Source organism: Magallana gigas, chromosome 6 (assembly GCF_963853765.1).
Source record: "Magallana gigas chromosome 6, xbMagGiga1.1, whole genome shotgun sequence".
NCBI lineage: Eukaryota > Metazoa > Mollusca > Bivalvia > Ostreida > Ostreidae > Magallana > Magallana gigas.
This window is the reverse complement of record NC_088858.1, coordinates 21,053,230-21,067,623: the sequence shown is the minus strand read 5'-3', so window position 1 is coordinate 21,067,623 and position 14,394 is coordinate 21,053,230. Positions and strand designations below refer to the sequence as shown.

The 14,394-nt window shown below is 31.6% G+C and overlaps 2 protein-coding genes and 1 long non-coding RNA gene across 3 annotated transcripts in view; 1 reads left to right on the top strand and 2 right to left on the bottom strand.

Annotated features, from left to right (window-relative positions):
- The window catches only part of LOC105329357 (uncharacterized), a 162,452-nt gene extending 161,115 nt beyond the window's left edge, over positions 1 to 1,337 (top strand). Inside the window, exon 39 of the mRNA XM_066086599.1 lies at positions 1,068 to 1,337. Within this exon, the coding sequence (XP_065942671.1) occupies positions 1,068 to 1,127 (60 nt within the window). The 3' untranslated portion in view covers positions 1,128 to 1,337. The remainder of the gene's footprint in view (positions 1 to 1,067) is intronic.
- A 5,978-nt stretch (positions 1,338 to 7,315) lies between these two features.
- Positions 7,316 to 8,672, bottom strand: LOC136276497 (uncharacterized). Its single transcript, XR_010714967.1, has 3 exons — positions 8,567 to 8,672; positions 7,899 to 7,989; positions 7,316 to 7,766 (listed from the first exon to the last, which is right to left on the bottom strand). It is a non-coding gene; the product is annotated as an uncharacterized lncRNA (long non-coding RNA).
- Positions 8,673 to 8,896: 224 nt separating this feature from the next.
- On the bottom strand, positions 8,897 to 12,891 carry LOC109619100 (fibropellin-3). Its single transcript, XM_066088627.1, has 8 exons — positions 12,695 to 12,891; positions 12,033 to 12,335; positions 11,776 to 11,868; positions 10,924 to 11,071; positions 10,511 to 10,624; positions 10,221 to 10,331; positions 9,203 to 9,313; positions 8,897 to 9,072 (listed from the first exon to the last, which is right to left on the bottom strand). The coding sequence occupies exons 2-8, from the start codon at positions 12,102 to 12,104 to the stop codon at positions 8,957 to 8,959; spliced, it is 765 nt and encodes a 254-aa protein (XP_065944699.1). The 5' UTR covers positions 12,105 to 12,335; positions 12,695 to 12,891; the 3' UTR covers positions 8,897 to 8,956.
- Positions 12,892 to 14,394: the final 1,503 nt, after the last annotated feature.

The following is a 14,394-nucleotide window of genomic DNA, read 5'->3' as shown; positions in this document are numbered from 1 at the left end:
TCCTTCGAAAGGAGTTATCACAGAAGATAGGGGCACTGTAAGCGCGGATGTTATAGCTTTAACCTGACCAATGAAAAAATCTTTATCATCATCCTGATTTGGGACTCGGTGTCGAGGTTCATTAGTTTCATACAACCTTGCATCATAATATGTGTCAGTTTGTTTTTCGAAAGTGTTTTGTTTTACCTGTTCTTGTTCTGAGAATTTTTGACCTGTTTCATGCCCTTCCTTATCTTCGCTTTGACCCAACCCCGCAAATTGTTTTTCCAATTGTTCCATTTGATTTTTAAATTCTTTTCTATCATAACCATTTCCAGTTGCCATATAGGTTGCTGATCAGAGTTATTTACTTTGAGATAGTGAACAGAGATATTGAGAAAAAGTTCTTACCTTAACAGTTCAGTTTTTCTTTAGCACTTCGTTTTATCCTGGTCACTGGCACCATAAAAGTCTATGTGATCCTTCTGTTGTTATTCTTTAGACTTTTGAAATCATAAGTCAGTTGGAGTTTTATGATATTTATTAAGCACTGTAATCGTATAGTGGTATAAAAGCAATATATGATCAATCTGCTATCAGTCTAAAATCTATCTCCTAATTATTAATCAAATCATAAGTATATAAATCAGTGAAATAAAATAATCAATTGTTAGAACATCCTTTCGGGTCACAGTTCATAAGTGACTTATAACGAAGTCCATTGTTAAAGGTTAATTACAATTAAGAGTCTTGCATCCGTTGACCGCTTTCCAAAGTCCAATCATCATCGAGAGTTTTATTCTTCCTGGTCATTCCGCTAACACCACGAGTTCTAAATACGCAGTTGTCCCTGTCGGTCAATGACCTTTAACATTGTTCACTATACACTTATTTCGTATCGAGTGCACAAGAAGCTAATGACTAATTAACGTAAAGCAGAATACAATCATAAAATTATATTTCATATATATACGGCTATCTGGTTACACCCTCGAAAAGACAATTTTTTATATTTGTTCTACCATCATGCAAAAAAGTAAGTGTCAGCCATATCATCTATGTTATTTTTTCTTTTATTTTTTTTTCAGAACAGAAGATTTCGGTTTTCCTTCATTTTAAACCTGTGGCAGAATAGAAGTGTACAGTGACAGAAATGTAAAAAGAAGTTTCAACAAAAACAAACTTTCTTTTCTATCCTCTAGCAGTTCACAATTATAAAATACACTTCAAGACTTTGCATATTTTTTATTCAATTAGAATTCATGAACTATTTCAAACAACTATTTAACCGTGCTGCGTCACAAATATTAAGACTGAGAATTGTTAATGTCGTATCTAAAGTTAAAACTTTCATTGCCTGTCTTGTCTTTTAACTCCTTTCTCAAACATACTCGTGTAGTTCTGTATGCAACGGTAAAAGCTATTTTCTATTAAAGATACAGTCCTAAAATGTGTGCATTTAAGCAACTGATGAATATTTGATGCGTCTATATTCCAGTGCATCCGGAGACTTTTACATCTAAATAAACTATTTTTCTCATACAATAGTATATTTATATTATGAAAGTTGTTTTGTTTACAATTGTGTTATTATACACGTTTGTTTGTTACTACAAGAATGTTATAATACCATAACAATGTTGGATAGTTTTGGATAGATTGTTATTTATAGACTACATATTCGTTTCATATTGTTTTGTATTCTATCATTCTCTAAATATCATTACCATTTTCTTTTTTTTTGAAACATTTTAGCGAGATGATCATCTGTGCTTGACTAGAAATTACAATGATCGACATCCTGAATGAAACGCATTTCCAAAGCACGATAGTTTAAGTTATATCATGTAGAAAAACAATCGATATGTAGTTATATCCCATATAAACAGTAGCAATTAAATTAGGCAATCATAATTCATTACACAATTCATGTACACAAGAAAAAATTTCCTATAATGTGTAAATTGAACAAACGTATGCATCTATGCTATCAAGCGAACGTGTGTGTTTACGTTTCAAGTTTCATGTTTTTGCTGTACAAATTGAGTCCGTTTTACTTTTAAAAATGATATTCATCTGCTCAAAATTTAAACGTAACGCCAAGCGGATTTGTACGTTTTTGACGGTGGTGCATTGTGACGTGTCTTGTGACGTGCAAACCAGGTTATACAAATTTAACTAATCCGCGTTTCAACCAGAATTAAATTATTCATTTTTAGCCTCCGCATAAGGATTTCCAGTGGTTGCACAAGCTATAAAATTATCTATGAATTATATGGAAAGTTTAGGGAATGTTTGAAGATTAATTTTACGTTTAATCTTACAAGGCGTTGACGAAAACATTATGCCATAATTTTATATGAGTTAAGGAAATGGGTCTATGTGTACTGTCTTGGTTGTTCGTGTTGAAAAATGAATCTATTAATTTATACTGTTTGCTTATTTATTTTTTCATTGGCAAGCATAAATGGGAACTATAGATGTTGTATCTAAAATAAACTAGTTTTCCTGTCTTAAACGATTAGCATGCATTAAATAAAGTGATGGCTTCATGATTAAGTTTTTTTTGGAAATAATAGATACCAGGAAAAGTTACCGATCTTTTTTACCAGACATTTTTTTCATCTTTTTTGATAATATGTTACACTCTTCAGATATCTAGTAAGCACGTTACACTGAAAGAGGTCATGTTTTATCGAATCCATTTCTGATTGTCAACTTTAGTTACCTTTCGAAACAATTAAGTGACAAGAAAGGGAATGGAATTCAAAGGACTATATTTGATTTTGTCAAATATCTGCCCTTTATCTTAACCAATTTTTAAATATTATCGTATAAAATCAAATTGTCAAAAACACATTCTACAAAGAATCCCTTCACTTTCATTTTCATATTTGCCATCACTGTTTAATAGCTGTCAATCTATGTCGTCACATAATGAGCTACATCCTGCAATTTTGCAAACAAAAGAAAAAATTCCCTTTTCTTTATAATTTGCATTTGGATGTATAGAGCTTAGGTCTGCTTGAATACGAATTTTACATAGGTTTTGTTCATCATCTTTAAAAATGAGCAACCATCCGCTTGATGTTTTCCAGTCAAAAAACACCAATAGTTTGCTTCAAAACTTTCTACATTGTGACGTTACTGTGGTGACAATCTTTTACACACTCTCGATATGATTTCAACTCTCTCTTGTCTTATTTTTAATGCTCTTTATAAAATTTTAATTTTGGGGGTGAGAAATGCATAATATCGCACATAGTCCTCTCAGCATTGTGAAATGTGGCCATGTAGTGATCTTCTTTTGAGAGTCAAATTGTCTCTTGCAGAACCCTTCTTTACCAAAGCTGATTCAAACTTAAATTGTTAAAATTATTGATTTGCTAGGTCTTTAAATTCTATTGAAGACAGTTTGCCATTCTGGCAAAGCTATTTATACGGATTTGAAGTAAAAAAAAAAATGAAAGGTGATGATATATGTAACAAAATGCATAAAGAATTTAATGGTACTTTTTCCCTACAGATCTAGAATTTGTGTTTAATTAAAGTTGATCAGTCCAAAACCAGCGCACCTGTTAGTGCGCCGTAAATTACAGTTTTTTTTACTATGAGAAAGCCCTGTAGCTCCAAAGTCGTCAATCCAGTTTTTTCCCAGACAGGAAGCTACAGACCCGCAAGTAGAAGTAGATGTGCCCTCAAATAAATATAATCAATATTTTCATTCGATATTGTTTACAGACTAGGAACCTTGGTTCTGTTTCGTACTTGAAGTATAACGATTAATCGATGTCTTATGAGATCGAGATATATAAAGACATGAAAAGGTCCTTTTAAAAGACCGTTTTACTGGATCGTCAGTTTAATATCAAACTCTGGGGTCTAAAAGTATGGATATGGACGATGTAAACGAAATGTTTCGCGAAATGTTCAAACTGGCTCAGATTATTTTCAAAAAGGGAAAAATGCCAAAAGGTATTTTAGTATTATTATATATATCAGTTATACTAGTATCTTTATCTAAATTCATTTGAAAATATGCAGTATCTTATTTTCCCTTTTTAAAGACCCTATTTCATAATCCTAGAGTATTTATAACAATACATGTATTTTTATTTTGAAAATGAAATCTTGTAATTGTACTCGTGTTGACTTGATCTATAAATTTAATTTACCATCTGTGTATTACTGTTCCTATGTAAGGCAAGACACTTGTTTTCGAATTTCATAACAGTTAATGTTGAGCCCTGTTTCTCGTTATAAGTTACCCATGTACACTAAAATGACAATATTCTCGACAATGTATTGTTATTTAGAGCCCTTTACCAAGAAATTCAACATCCACTGCGAAACATCTGAACAGTTTTGGAGTCAGTTACTGGTAATCATTGGTACTGAAGAGGATGTGCAAATTAGAAGAGATGTCAACGACATTTACACATACGCATTATGCGACAATACAAAAACATGTGATTATATGTCCGGTAGTAAAGGTGAAGGATTTTTGTTTCCATGGAGTGACATTGATATCATGCAATCCATAGTGGGCCAAAAAATCAGCATGGAAACATTTCATTATAAATGTAAGTTTACGGCAAAGAGAACTGGTTGTCAAACAGGATTCTGTAAACTTCTTATAAATAACAATAACAATGAAGGATGTTTGCAAGATTTTTATCTATCTAGAGTTGAGTATTTACAATCACGGCTGCGGAACAATTTTAACAAAAACTTTGATTTTACCAGTCGTGGACCCTGTTTGTCAACAAAATATCCAGGTGAATTCGATCGCTGTTATGCTTTTCCAATACATCCAGATTCATGTGTTAGTTTTTTGAAAACCTTTCAAACAAAGTTTTGGAACGATGTTAAGTCGAGAATTATTGTCGAAGAAATAACCGTCATGCATTGTGTTCCAAAAGGTCCAGAAAAAGGAGACGAAGATGGACATCAATGGTTAATCTCGTTTTCAGTTCTTGAACAAAAAATTGTTCATTCATTGAACCATGTTCAGTTCTGTTGTTACGGATTAATGAAAATTATTTTACATTCATTTATTGACATATACACTGAAACTCACGACACACTTTCATCCTACCATTTAAAAACTGTTCTTTTTCATGTTCTTGAAGATGTGCATCAAGATTTCTGGATTCCACAAAACATTTTTTACTGTATACGGATCTGTTTAACTCGACTTATATCATTCCTTATTATAGGATGTTGTCCAAATTATTTCATACCAGAAAATAACCTCTTCTTAAAATCAAAAATTATTGAAAAAAAGTGTGAAGTACTACAACGTCTTCTTGAAATGTTTCTTTGTGAAAATTCATTATATATTTTCACTGTATGTAGTTATATTCACAGAGATAAGTTAGTTTTACTATCCGAATCTCATGAGCTTCGCATTTTTTATTCATTATGTTCAGCACTTAATGTGGTAAGGGGTTATCAGACTACGTATCGTGAATGCGTGCATTCAATTCTAAAGATCATTCATGCTTTGCAACTAGAGGATGACGAGCTGAGGATAGCTATTCTTAAGTACATAGGGTTACTGCTTATGAGAAGAATAGGAATAATAATGTATGATAAATTCGCTCTGACAGGGTACAAGTTATATTTATTATCAGCAGAAGTGGCACTCATGTTTGCTCAACACGCCAATGTTTTTGGTTTGATCGACTTGGCGACACTGTGGTACCGTCAAAGAAAGTATAAGCAATGCATAAAATTGCTTCGTAGTGAAATTGACAATATAACAATTAGTCCTCTAATAAAGATTGTCTATAACGACTCCCTTGTGGCAAAATGTACAAAAGAACATTGTGATTATTCTACTCTGTTTGGGCAGCATTACTTCAAGTCAATGGTAGACATGCATAAAACGAGTCATCTCTTTCCGGAAGATTTAAGATATCTTGTTGAAAACTGTAACATTCATGAGTTTGTAGTGAATGATAAATCATATGCATATTTTTTATTATTCCTAATCTATACCGATTTGCATAAAAGATCGGAGAGCATTATGATGTATTGGAAATTGCTGGAATCTTACAAAGAGTTGTCTTTGCATTTAAAGGACAGTATCTTCGTACAAAATACTAAAAAATTGATTGAAATTGCCTTGAAAAAACTGAATTGATATACATATCATTATACATCGACAGAATTGAATGTTGATTAATTCTGTATGAATTTTCTATATTGTCGCTGTTATTGTTTAAACTGTAGATGAATAAAATCCAAATATAAATAAAAACAAATGCCTTCCTTATCCTTTTTATTATAAAATAAATTATAGTCATAATTATATTATAAATTAAAATAATAATCAAGTTATGATATATGATTTTTGAACCCGCGATAAACCATACAGCATATTATACTTTTCTGCTTAATGAATAATTACTGGTATTAAGAACATACAATATGTAAGTGTTTTAAAAAACAAGAGAGATTCCTTGAAGATTGGATTAGGCAGCCAAGTTAAGAGTGAGCTCAGCTTATGTTCTTCGTTTGGTGTATAAATTCTTCCTATATTTGTATGTGTTCTTGTTGTTTATTGGTTGAATAATTGTCTCCCAGTTGACTTTATCCTTAAAAAAAGAAAAAAAAAGAGGAAACCGCGTAGCGTGGATCTCGGGGCACTTCGCTTTCATGCAATCCCGAATCAGATGTGCTAATTTTAATTTTTTCAATTATTGTCGACGAATCTGAAAACACAAAACTGGACACATATAGAGCCTGGTAAGCGTTATTTTATTTTCGTAAAAGAGTACCTTTTTCTCTAAACTTACCCTTTTGGGTACTTTACAAAATGTAAATGTAGCTACGAGAATGTATGTAGAATACCTGCTTCTAAAAGCAACAAATGTTGCATGGCCAAAAACAATGCCCAAATAGATTGGCAATACGTAAGGTACATAAAAAATTGGTGGTAATTACTATAGTACCTTGTTAGAATATTCATTATATTGCAACTACTGTGGAATCATTAGAATTCGTGGTGGCACAATTTGTGTGGAATTCGTGGGTAGCCCTCCCCCACGAATTTAAATCGTCAACGAAAACAATTTTAGAAAGAGTTATCTTTGTTACTGAAACAGAAACCGACGAATCCACGAAATTACATCCCCTCGAATGAACAAAGAATTTACAATCCACGAACATTGGCCCCAGCGAATTTAAAAGATTCCACAGTAATCCTTCAATTTTGAAATAAAACATAAAACAGCAAGTATTTTAAGAACGATTTATAACAAGACAGAAGTACACAAATCAACAGGAAAACATAAATAAATGAACAAAAGGAATATGTAAATTGATGAGAGTGACAATTGTTACTAAAAAAAGAGTTATAATAAATCCACTGTTTTTCTATAGGAATCAACATTGAAACAAGATAAACTTAACTAACGCTTGTAGCGACTTCAAATTAACATATAATACATGTATGTTATCATTCCATGCTTTGCATTTGGGGAAATATCTTTGAAATCCGGTTAGTGAATGGCTTTATCATAATTGATAGATAGTTATGAAACCTTTGCAAGTTGTCTGCTAATTTGATTTTTTTAGAAATGTATGTATATCCTCTTTGTAGTTTATCTAATGCGGGAGCAAGTCTTAAGAAAGTTCTTTTCCATAGCCGTTTTAAGATATCAAAAACTTTTGAAAATGAAAACTTTTTCGGTGACTGATTTCGAAATGTAGTCTTACTTGGTCCAAGTGTTGCGTCTTTGAAAGGAAATAATTCAAAGGAATCGTCTTTTTCTTCATCTCTATAAATTGAAATCGACAATGTTAAAAAAAACGCGTATTCTAGGAAAAACAACATTAAGGATCATTAGACAATGTACATTAGCACAGTGTTTGAATACAAATAATCTTTTTATATAGGAAGTTAAGCAAACCTTTTAAATTTCCTCCATAACAATATGATCAAAACTGCAAGGGGCAATAACGATAATCCCACAAACAGGGGTGCTAAATATGATAGTTCAACTGAAAATGAATGTGAATGTACATTGTAACTATCGTCAAAACAAGTTTTTGAAAAAAAAATTGTGAAATGAATATTTAATGAAAAAGGATTTTATTGTTTTTTCGTTCTGAAGTATATTATGATTTATTTACAGATTTTTTTCCTTCTTGATTTGTGTTTAATCATAACAATAAATTTATCAAAGCGCATCTAATATTTAGGGGGGGGGGGTTATAATAGCAAATAGAAATCAATATTGAAAGTTGATATTTTGAGGATTTTATTTTCATGATTTCATCTTGATAATTTAATCCATATGACTTAACGGCACTGATACATTTAAACACTAAGGCCGATGATAAGAAATAACTTGCGTATGGATGGAAACTTGTTCAAAATGGAAAGTGTGTTCTGTCTAAGTTATTAAATTAAGAGCGTTTTGCAAAATAAAAATGTCATTTTAAGTTTCCAAATGGCTTCATGACCAATAAAAAATCTATCTTGTAGCATAACTAAATCTAAAAATGAAGTCTGGTGACTAAGACGTTAAAAAATGGGATTAGGCGTTGTTTATCAGAAGAAGGCTTTGAAACTCACAGTTTGAACATTGCCTTCCATAGTATCCCGAATCACAAATGCACTGGTAATTGTTGATCTGATTAACACATGAACCGTGGCTACACGGGAAACTCGCACATTCATCAATGTCTAAAAAAGGAAATGTGTTTATATAAAACTGCATTTAGAGAAAGAGACCTTTGGAACACAAAAAATGAAAACAAAGATGCATGTACCTGTGTCACAAATGAATCCAGTATAGCCAGGTACACAATGACAAACATATCTATTGACTTGGTCCGTACAGTTCCCGAATAAGCATGGAGAACTAGTACATTCATCAATATCTGGAACGATAGTCAGGTGTGAAATTTTGTTCAAAATGACGACTTATTTAATAGGACAATTTTCAGTATGAACAAAAGTTCTCTAACCAATCTGGCACTGAGTCCCTGTGTAGCCTGCGAAACAACGACAGGAGTAGGAATTGACATGATCCGTGCAGTCTCCATGAAAACACGGCGAGCTTTGGCATTCATCAATATCTGTCAAATATATAACATTCATTTCTTACAAAAATATATAATCTCTAAATATAGCCCAAGGTTCAAACAATATGTGGATAGAATTACTACATATTCGATATATTTGCTTAAGTTGTATTTTTTCATTTACCATGTTCACAGTGTGTTCCAGTAAATCCTGCCACACAGTTGCAGAGGTAGCTATTGACGAGATCTGTGCAATTACCATGAAGACAAGGTGAACTGGCACATTCGTCAATATCTTAAAATAGAAATATTTTTACTGCCAATTTAGAAAACAAAACTTGCGAAAGATACTCTTTTTGTCTTCATTGCGTGGACCCTGAGGTCCACGCAGAAAATATATAAGCGAGGTTAAACCGGATGATATGGGGAAAATTCAGCCTGCGCATGAGCTAGCCTGGTTCCTGTGCGTAATGGGTAGCTCAGGGAACCAGGTTAGCACACGTTTATCTGAATCGGGATCAGGATTCCGTGCCATATGTGTGCATAAGTTCAAAGGCGCTGTAATTGTAATGTTGTCGCTAAACAGTACAGAAATGATTGGCATGTGATATGAACTATCAGTATTATGAAATAAGTTAATGTTATGCCGAAACTACAACATGCATCAAATAGCATAATTTGCAATGTTTTGTTGTTTACCGAATACACATGTAACTTAACTTTACTTTTATAGTAGGCGAGGCTAGAGTACTTCCCGATTAAAAATTTTTAAGCATTTAAGTAAGATTGAATAATTATGTCACTGTGTAAAAGTTAAAATCTCAAGAAAAATGCATCAAAATATGAAATGTTTAATTTACACAAAGCTGTCACTGCATAGTTAACAAAGTAGTGCGAATCGTAATGTGTGCGCAAATAGTAGAATTCGCCGAATGCCTGATACTATACATGCAATCTTCATTCATAGATAGATCATAATTATTTTAGAAGTATGAACTCTTTCAATTCTGAGATAAAAAGTCAGGGCTATACATACATGTATACTTAATACAACGTACAAATTTAGTGGGGGCTAGAGCCGGCGGAATCTCTGATAATCTCAAGGCTTTCACGTTTTCTTTGGAAACACATGCAAATGGTCCACGTATTGTAGTCCTTTTTTAAAGGACAGCAACTTGTTTGGTATTATAAATAGGACAAACCTGTTTGGCAGTTATTTCCTGTGTACCCTGCCTGGCAGTGACAAATAAAATGATTGTGATGATCTGAGCAGTTGCCATGGATGCAAGGCGAACTTTGACACTCATCAATATCTAAAGAATAAAAATGATAAAATAAGCTTTAAGTTTTCCTTCATATCTAATCTTTCAAAACTTTTATAAACATTTTTGCAACTCATTTATTCCATTTTACCTTTTCAGATAATATTTGAAAATGCACTTTAACCTAATTCGCGACTTGTTTACTAAGATTAGTTTAAAGATCCCCTTACCCAATTCACAATTGACTCCCGTGTAACCTGCTTCACAAATGCATTCATAGTAAAGGTATTCGTTAGAACAGTTTCCGTGTATACATGGAGAGCTTGCACATTCGTCAACGGTATCTGTAGAAATATTACTTCATATTTTATAAGTTCTAATTACAAACATCCATATGATCGTTTTCTAGTAAACTTACGTTTGATTTAAACAGTAGCGATGAAATGTATTAGCATACATTTTTAAAGATCCAAAACATCTAAAATGCTGAGCGCCTTATTTTTTCCAATTGAAGCCAACCAATGTTTTGATCATAGAAAAATCATTAAAAAATACGATTTTTTAACATAATCTTTTTAATTCTTAGGAGTAATAAGTGAAGGATTGTATCGTTTTTTGTACTGCAATAAATTAAATGCTTTACCTGCATTCGAAATTTTATTTTGATCCACTCTAAACACAAATTGTCCTGGAACACCGATATTAGACATCTGTGGAAGATTCAGGACGGAGTTTGTCATGGAACCCGGAACGGAAAAATAGTGTTCTCCGTCCCCAGCATTAAACCCTACCTAAAGAAAATATCGTCTTCATATACAACATTGAGTATGAATTGAATCATAATGTAGATGGAAAGTATACTTAAACGTTAAAATTTTCTATCATAATAATCAGACTGCATGTAAAGTGACAGAAAAAACCCTAAATGTAAAACATATCCTTTCAATCTATACCTTAAATCCAAGAATTCATAACAGGTAGGCGTTTGTTCTTGTTGAAGCGTGCAAAGGATAAGATACTCTTTTGTTTGAGCTTGCATAATGTCAACGGAATGTTAATTTTCGATTGTTGTATTACGTTAAAATGGATATACAAACATGGACTGACATTCTTAGTCAAATATGTATATTCATCATTATGACACATGGTTTTATATATATATATATATATATATATATATATATATATATATATATATATATATATATATATATATATATATATATATATATATATATATATATATATATATAAACTTAGAACTAATCAGATAACAAATAAACGATAAAGGAAAATGAAAATTGATGGGTTTTTTATTATGATTTTATCATATTGAATTACTATTACACACAGAGAACCTCATTAATGCTCAACATTAAACAGCGTTAGATAATAATAATTTCATCATCATATTGCTTTTTAATCAGAAAAGAAAAATCACCATTTATTTAGATTGTTGAAACAAACTGAGGTCGTTTTTTATGAATGTTCATACCTGTGAAGATTTTGTCCATGTTATCTTGTTATAATTATAAAGAGCAAATGCGTGCGTGCCATCAGTAATCAGGACTAGCTGAAATGTATTTCTCTAAAGAAAAAGTGAGAGTTGTGTTATAAATAGATAAAAATAAATTCCTTAATGTAAAATTGTACCATCAAAACTCGATTGATTTCATTTTGAATCTTTCTTTTAATTCTTTTCAAATATTTGACAAAAAGGTTAAGAAAGACACTTCATATTTATGCATGTACCTGTGAACAAGTTATATTTTTGGTTGGACCACAATGATAGGCAGCAACGTTTTCCCACGTGACAACCATCATCCAGGAGGCAACAAAATTTAGAATGTTTGGAAAAAGCGAACGAATTTTACTTGTTCCTTGCTGTAAAACTGAATTCTGTGTAGTTGGGCGATACCATAACTGTCCACCATTTGTCGTGTCAATGTCTGTCCAAAACGGAGCAATGATTTTATGAGAGCCATTTATCGGAAAAGGCTGCGATGTATACTGGGTCAGTGGTGCTCGAAATGTTACATCACCGTTGTTATTTACCTTTTGAAAGCAAAGAGTAATTGTGTGCAAATCAGTTCATCCAAAAATAAGTTTTTTTGTAATAATTTTGAATGAAAACAAACTTTGAAAAAATAAGGAATATGATCATGATTTAAAATGTATGCATTTAGAAAAACAATATGCATTGTTGTAAAATGTATTGAAAGTTATATTAATCAATAATCCCTTTTATATAAAAAACCTCATGATGCAACTATAATTAAATTTCAAAATTGTTCAAAAGGTTTTACGATAGACGGTAAAAAATATTTTATACATAAATTATACATACATGTAATATTATATGTTGTACAAAAAGTCATATCTAATAACATGAAAAATTTCATAATTACACTTACGAAAATCGAAGTGTACGACGAGCCAAAGAAAGGAAAGTTTACAGATACTGGTATACTTGAAGTCGAACCATCATCATTGGCACTTAAACTACTATCACCTGCTGCAGAACCAAACGGATAAAACTGACTTAGCGGAAAACAAAATATAAACCCTTGATTATACAGAATCACAAATATTGCAATCTGGAAGCAAAACATTTCGGCTGAAATTTGAAAGTTTGGAAACTTACCTTGAAAACTTGCTTATATACAGATAAACTATCGATAGTAGAGAGAAAAATTTTGGACGGTGAGCCAATGATATCAAAGTACATGTACTTAATACTCACAAATTGCTCATTCTTTGAAACACTGTTCTGCGTACATGCGCAGTGAAAAAAAATGTCTTAAACAAGACTTCAACATGGCAACCCCTATGCAAAGAAGCATTTTTTTTTAAATTGGTAGAACATTATACTCACTAGCAATATATATATTAAACATGTTAATTATAGGTAATGAGTGCTATCAACTTTAATTTGTAACCAAGCATATATCTGACAGAACGTTTCATTGGATTCCAATAATGTTACGTGTGTTATTAGCGTACATGTACTTGAAAGACTTTTTCACATAGGGTTTTCGAAATCTACATTTATTTTTTCTAGTCAACATAAACAAGTACAAAAATCCATCCTGAATATATTAACGTTAGGTGATTTGGAACATTCATTAAGTCTAAAATGCGACATCGGCGAGTGTCTTTGCCTTAATGACTTGATTCTGTGCGACAGTAAAAGGTGATTTGAACCATTTAATTTGATTCTTGTCTTTTTGATAAACATTTTTAAACTGCAGTAACCCTCGTCGATTTGTGTATCTAGAGTGTCATTAAAATACCAGAGACTTTATCAAAGATCAAAGGAATTTTGTGTAGGTTTAAAGCTAGTAAATGTGCAGATGGATTCAGAAATTTTAAATTGTTATCGTAAATAATTGCAAAGAACTGAAAAAAAACATTGACTTTTAAAAATACGGTACGATTTCTTGTTTTTGTGAAAAAAACCTCTAATAAGGTTTATCTAAATGATTTTTATCTCTTCGTGTTTGTAGAAACCCAAAACTGACAGATTTGTTTCTAACCTTGTTTTAGATAATTTCATAAGCTTTTGAATCATGTTATTTTTTTTTTTAAATATGCAATGTAAGTAGAACGACTTTTAAGAGATCTTTCTCATATTTTTAAATCATGAAATACGTTTGCCAATGATCTTAACAACTGGAAAAAAATTTACTTACATGTATGGCAATTTCCCGATAAAAAATTAACGCATTTATTCATGAGAGATTTTTCTTTTCCCGCTGATCAATTATACGTACTTTCTGGAGCCGATTTTTTTTTTTTACTTCCCGTGAATTGTGATACTCTTTTCGTCCTTTTTTAAAGATATGAATAGAATCGTAGATAATAGTTTGTATGATACTAAACTGTCTAGTAAGTATACAAGTATATGGGTAGAGGAAAAGTGTTATGCAAGAGTTGTACTGGACAGAATAATCCAGAGCCATATTAATCAAATAGCTGGTGGTTATGCTTTATTTTTCACAATTAATTGTAATTTGCTTGTTCCAAATTACTTGTCTAATGATCAAATTTTCATTATGCTAGATAGTCCCATTAATATATAACTTATGCATTTTCAAATCAACTATAGGCCTAT

Excerpts from the sequence above, each read along its gene's own strand:
- LOC109619100 (XM_066088627.1), bottom strand. The coding sequence starts at position 12,104 with ATGATGGTTGTCACGTGGGAAAACGTTGCTGCCTATCATTGTGGTCCA. Across the intron at positions 11,869-12,032 it reads AAAATATAACTTGTTCACAG|AGAAATACATTTCAGCTAGT; the intron begins GTACATGCATAA and ends CTTTTTCTTTAG. Across the intron at positions 11,072-11,775 it reads CATGGACAAAATCTTCACAG|GTAGGGTTTAATGCTGGGGA; the intron begins GTATGAACATTC and ends TATTTTCTTTAG.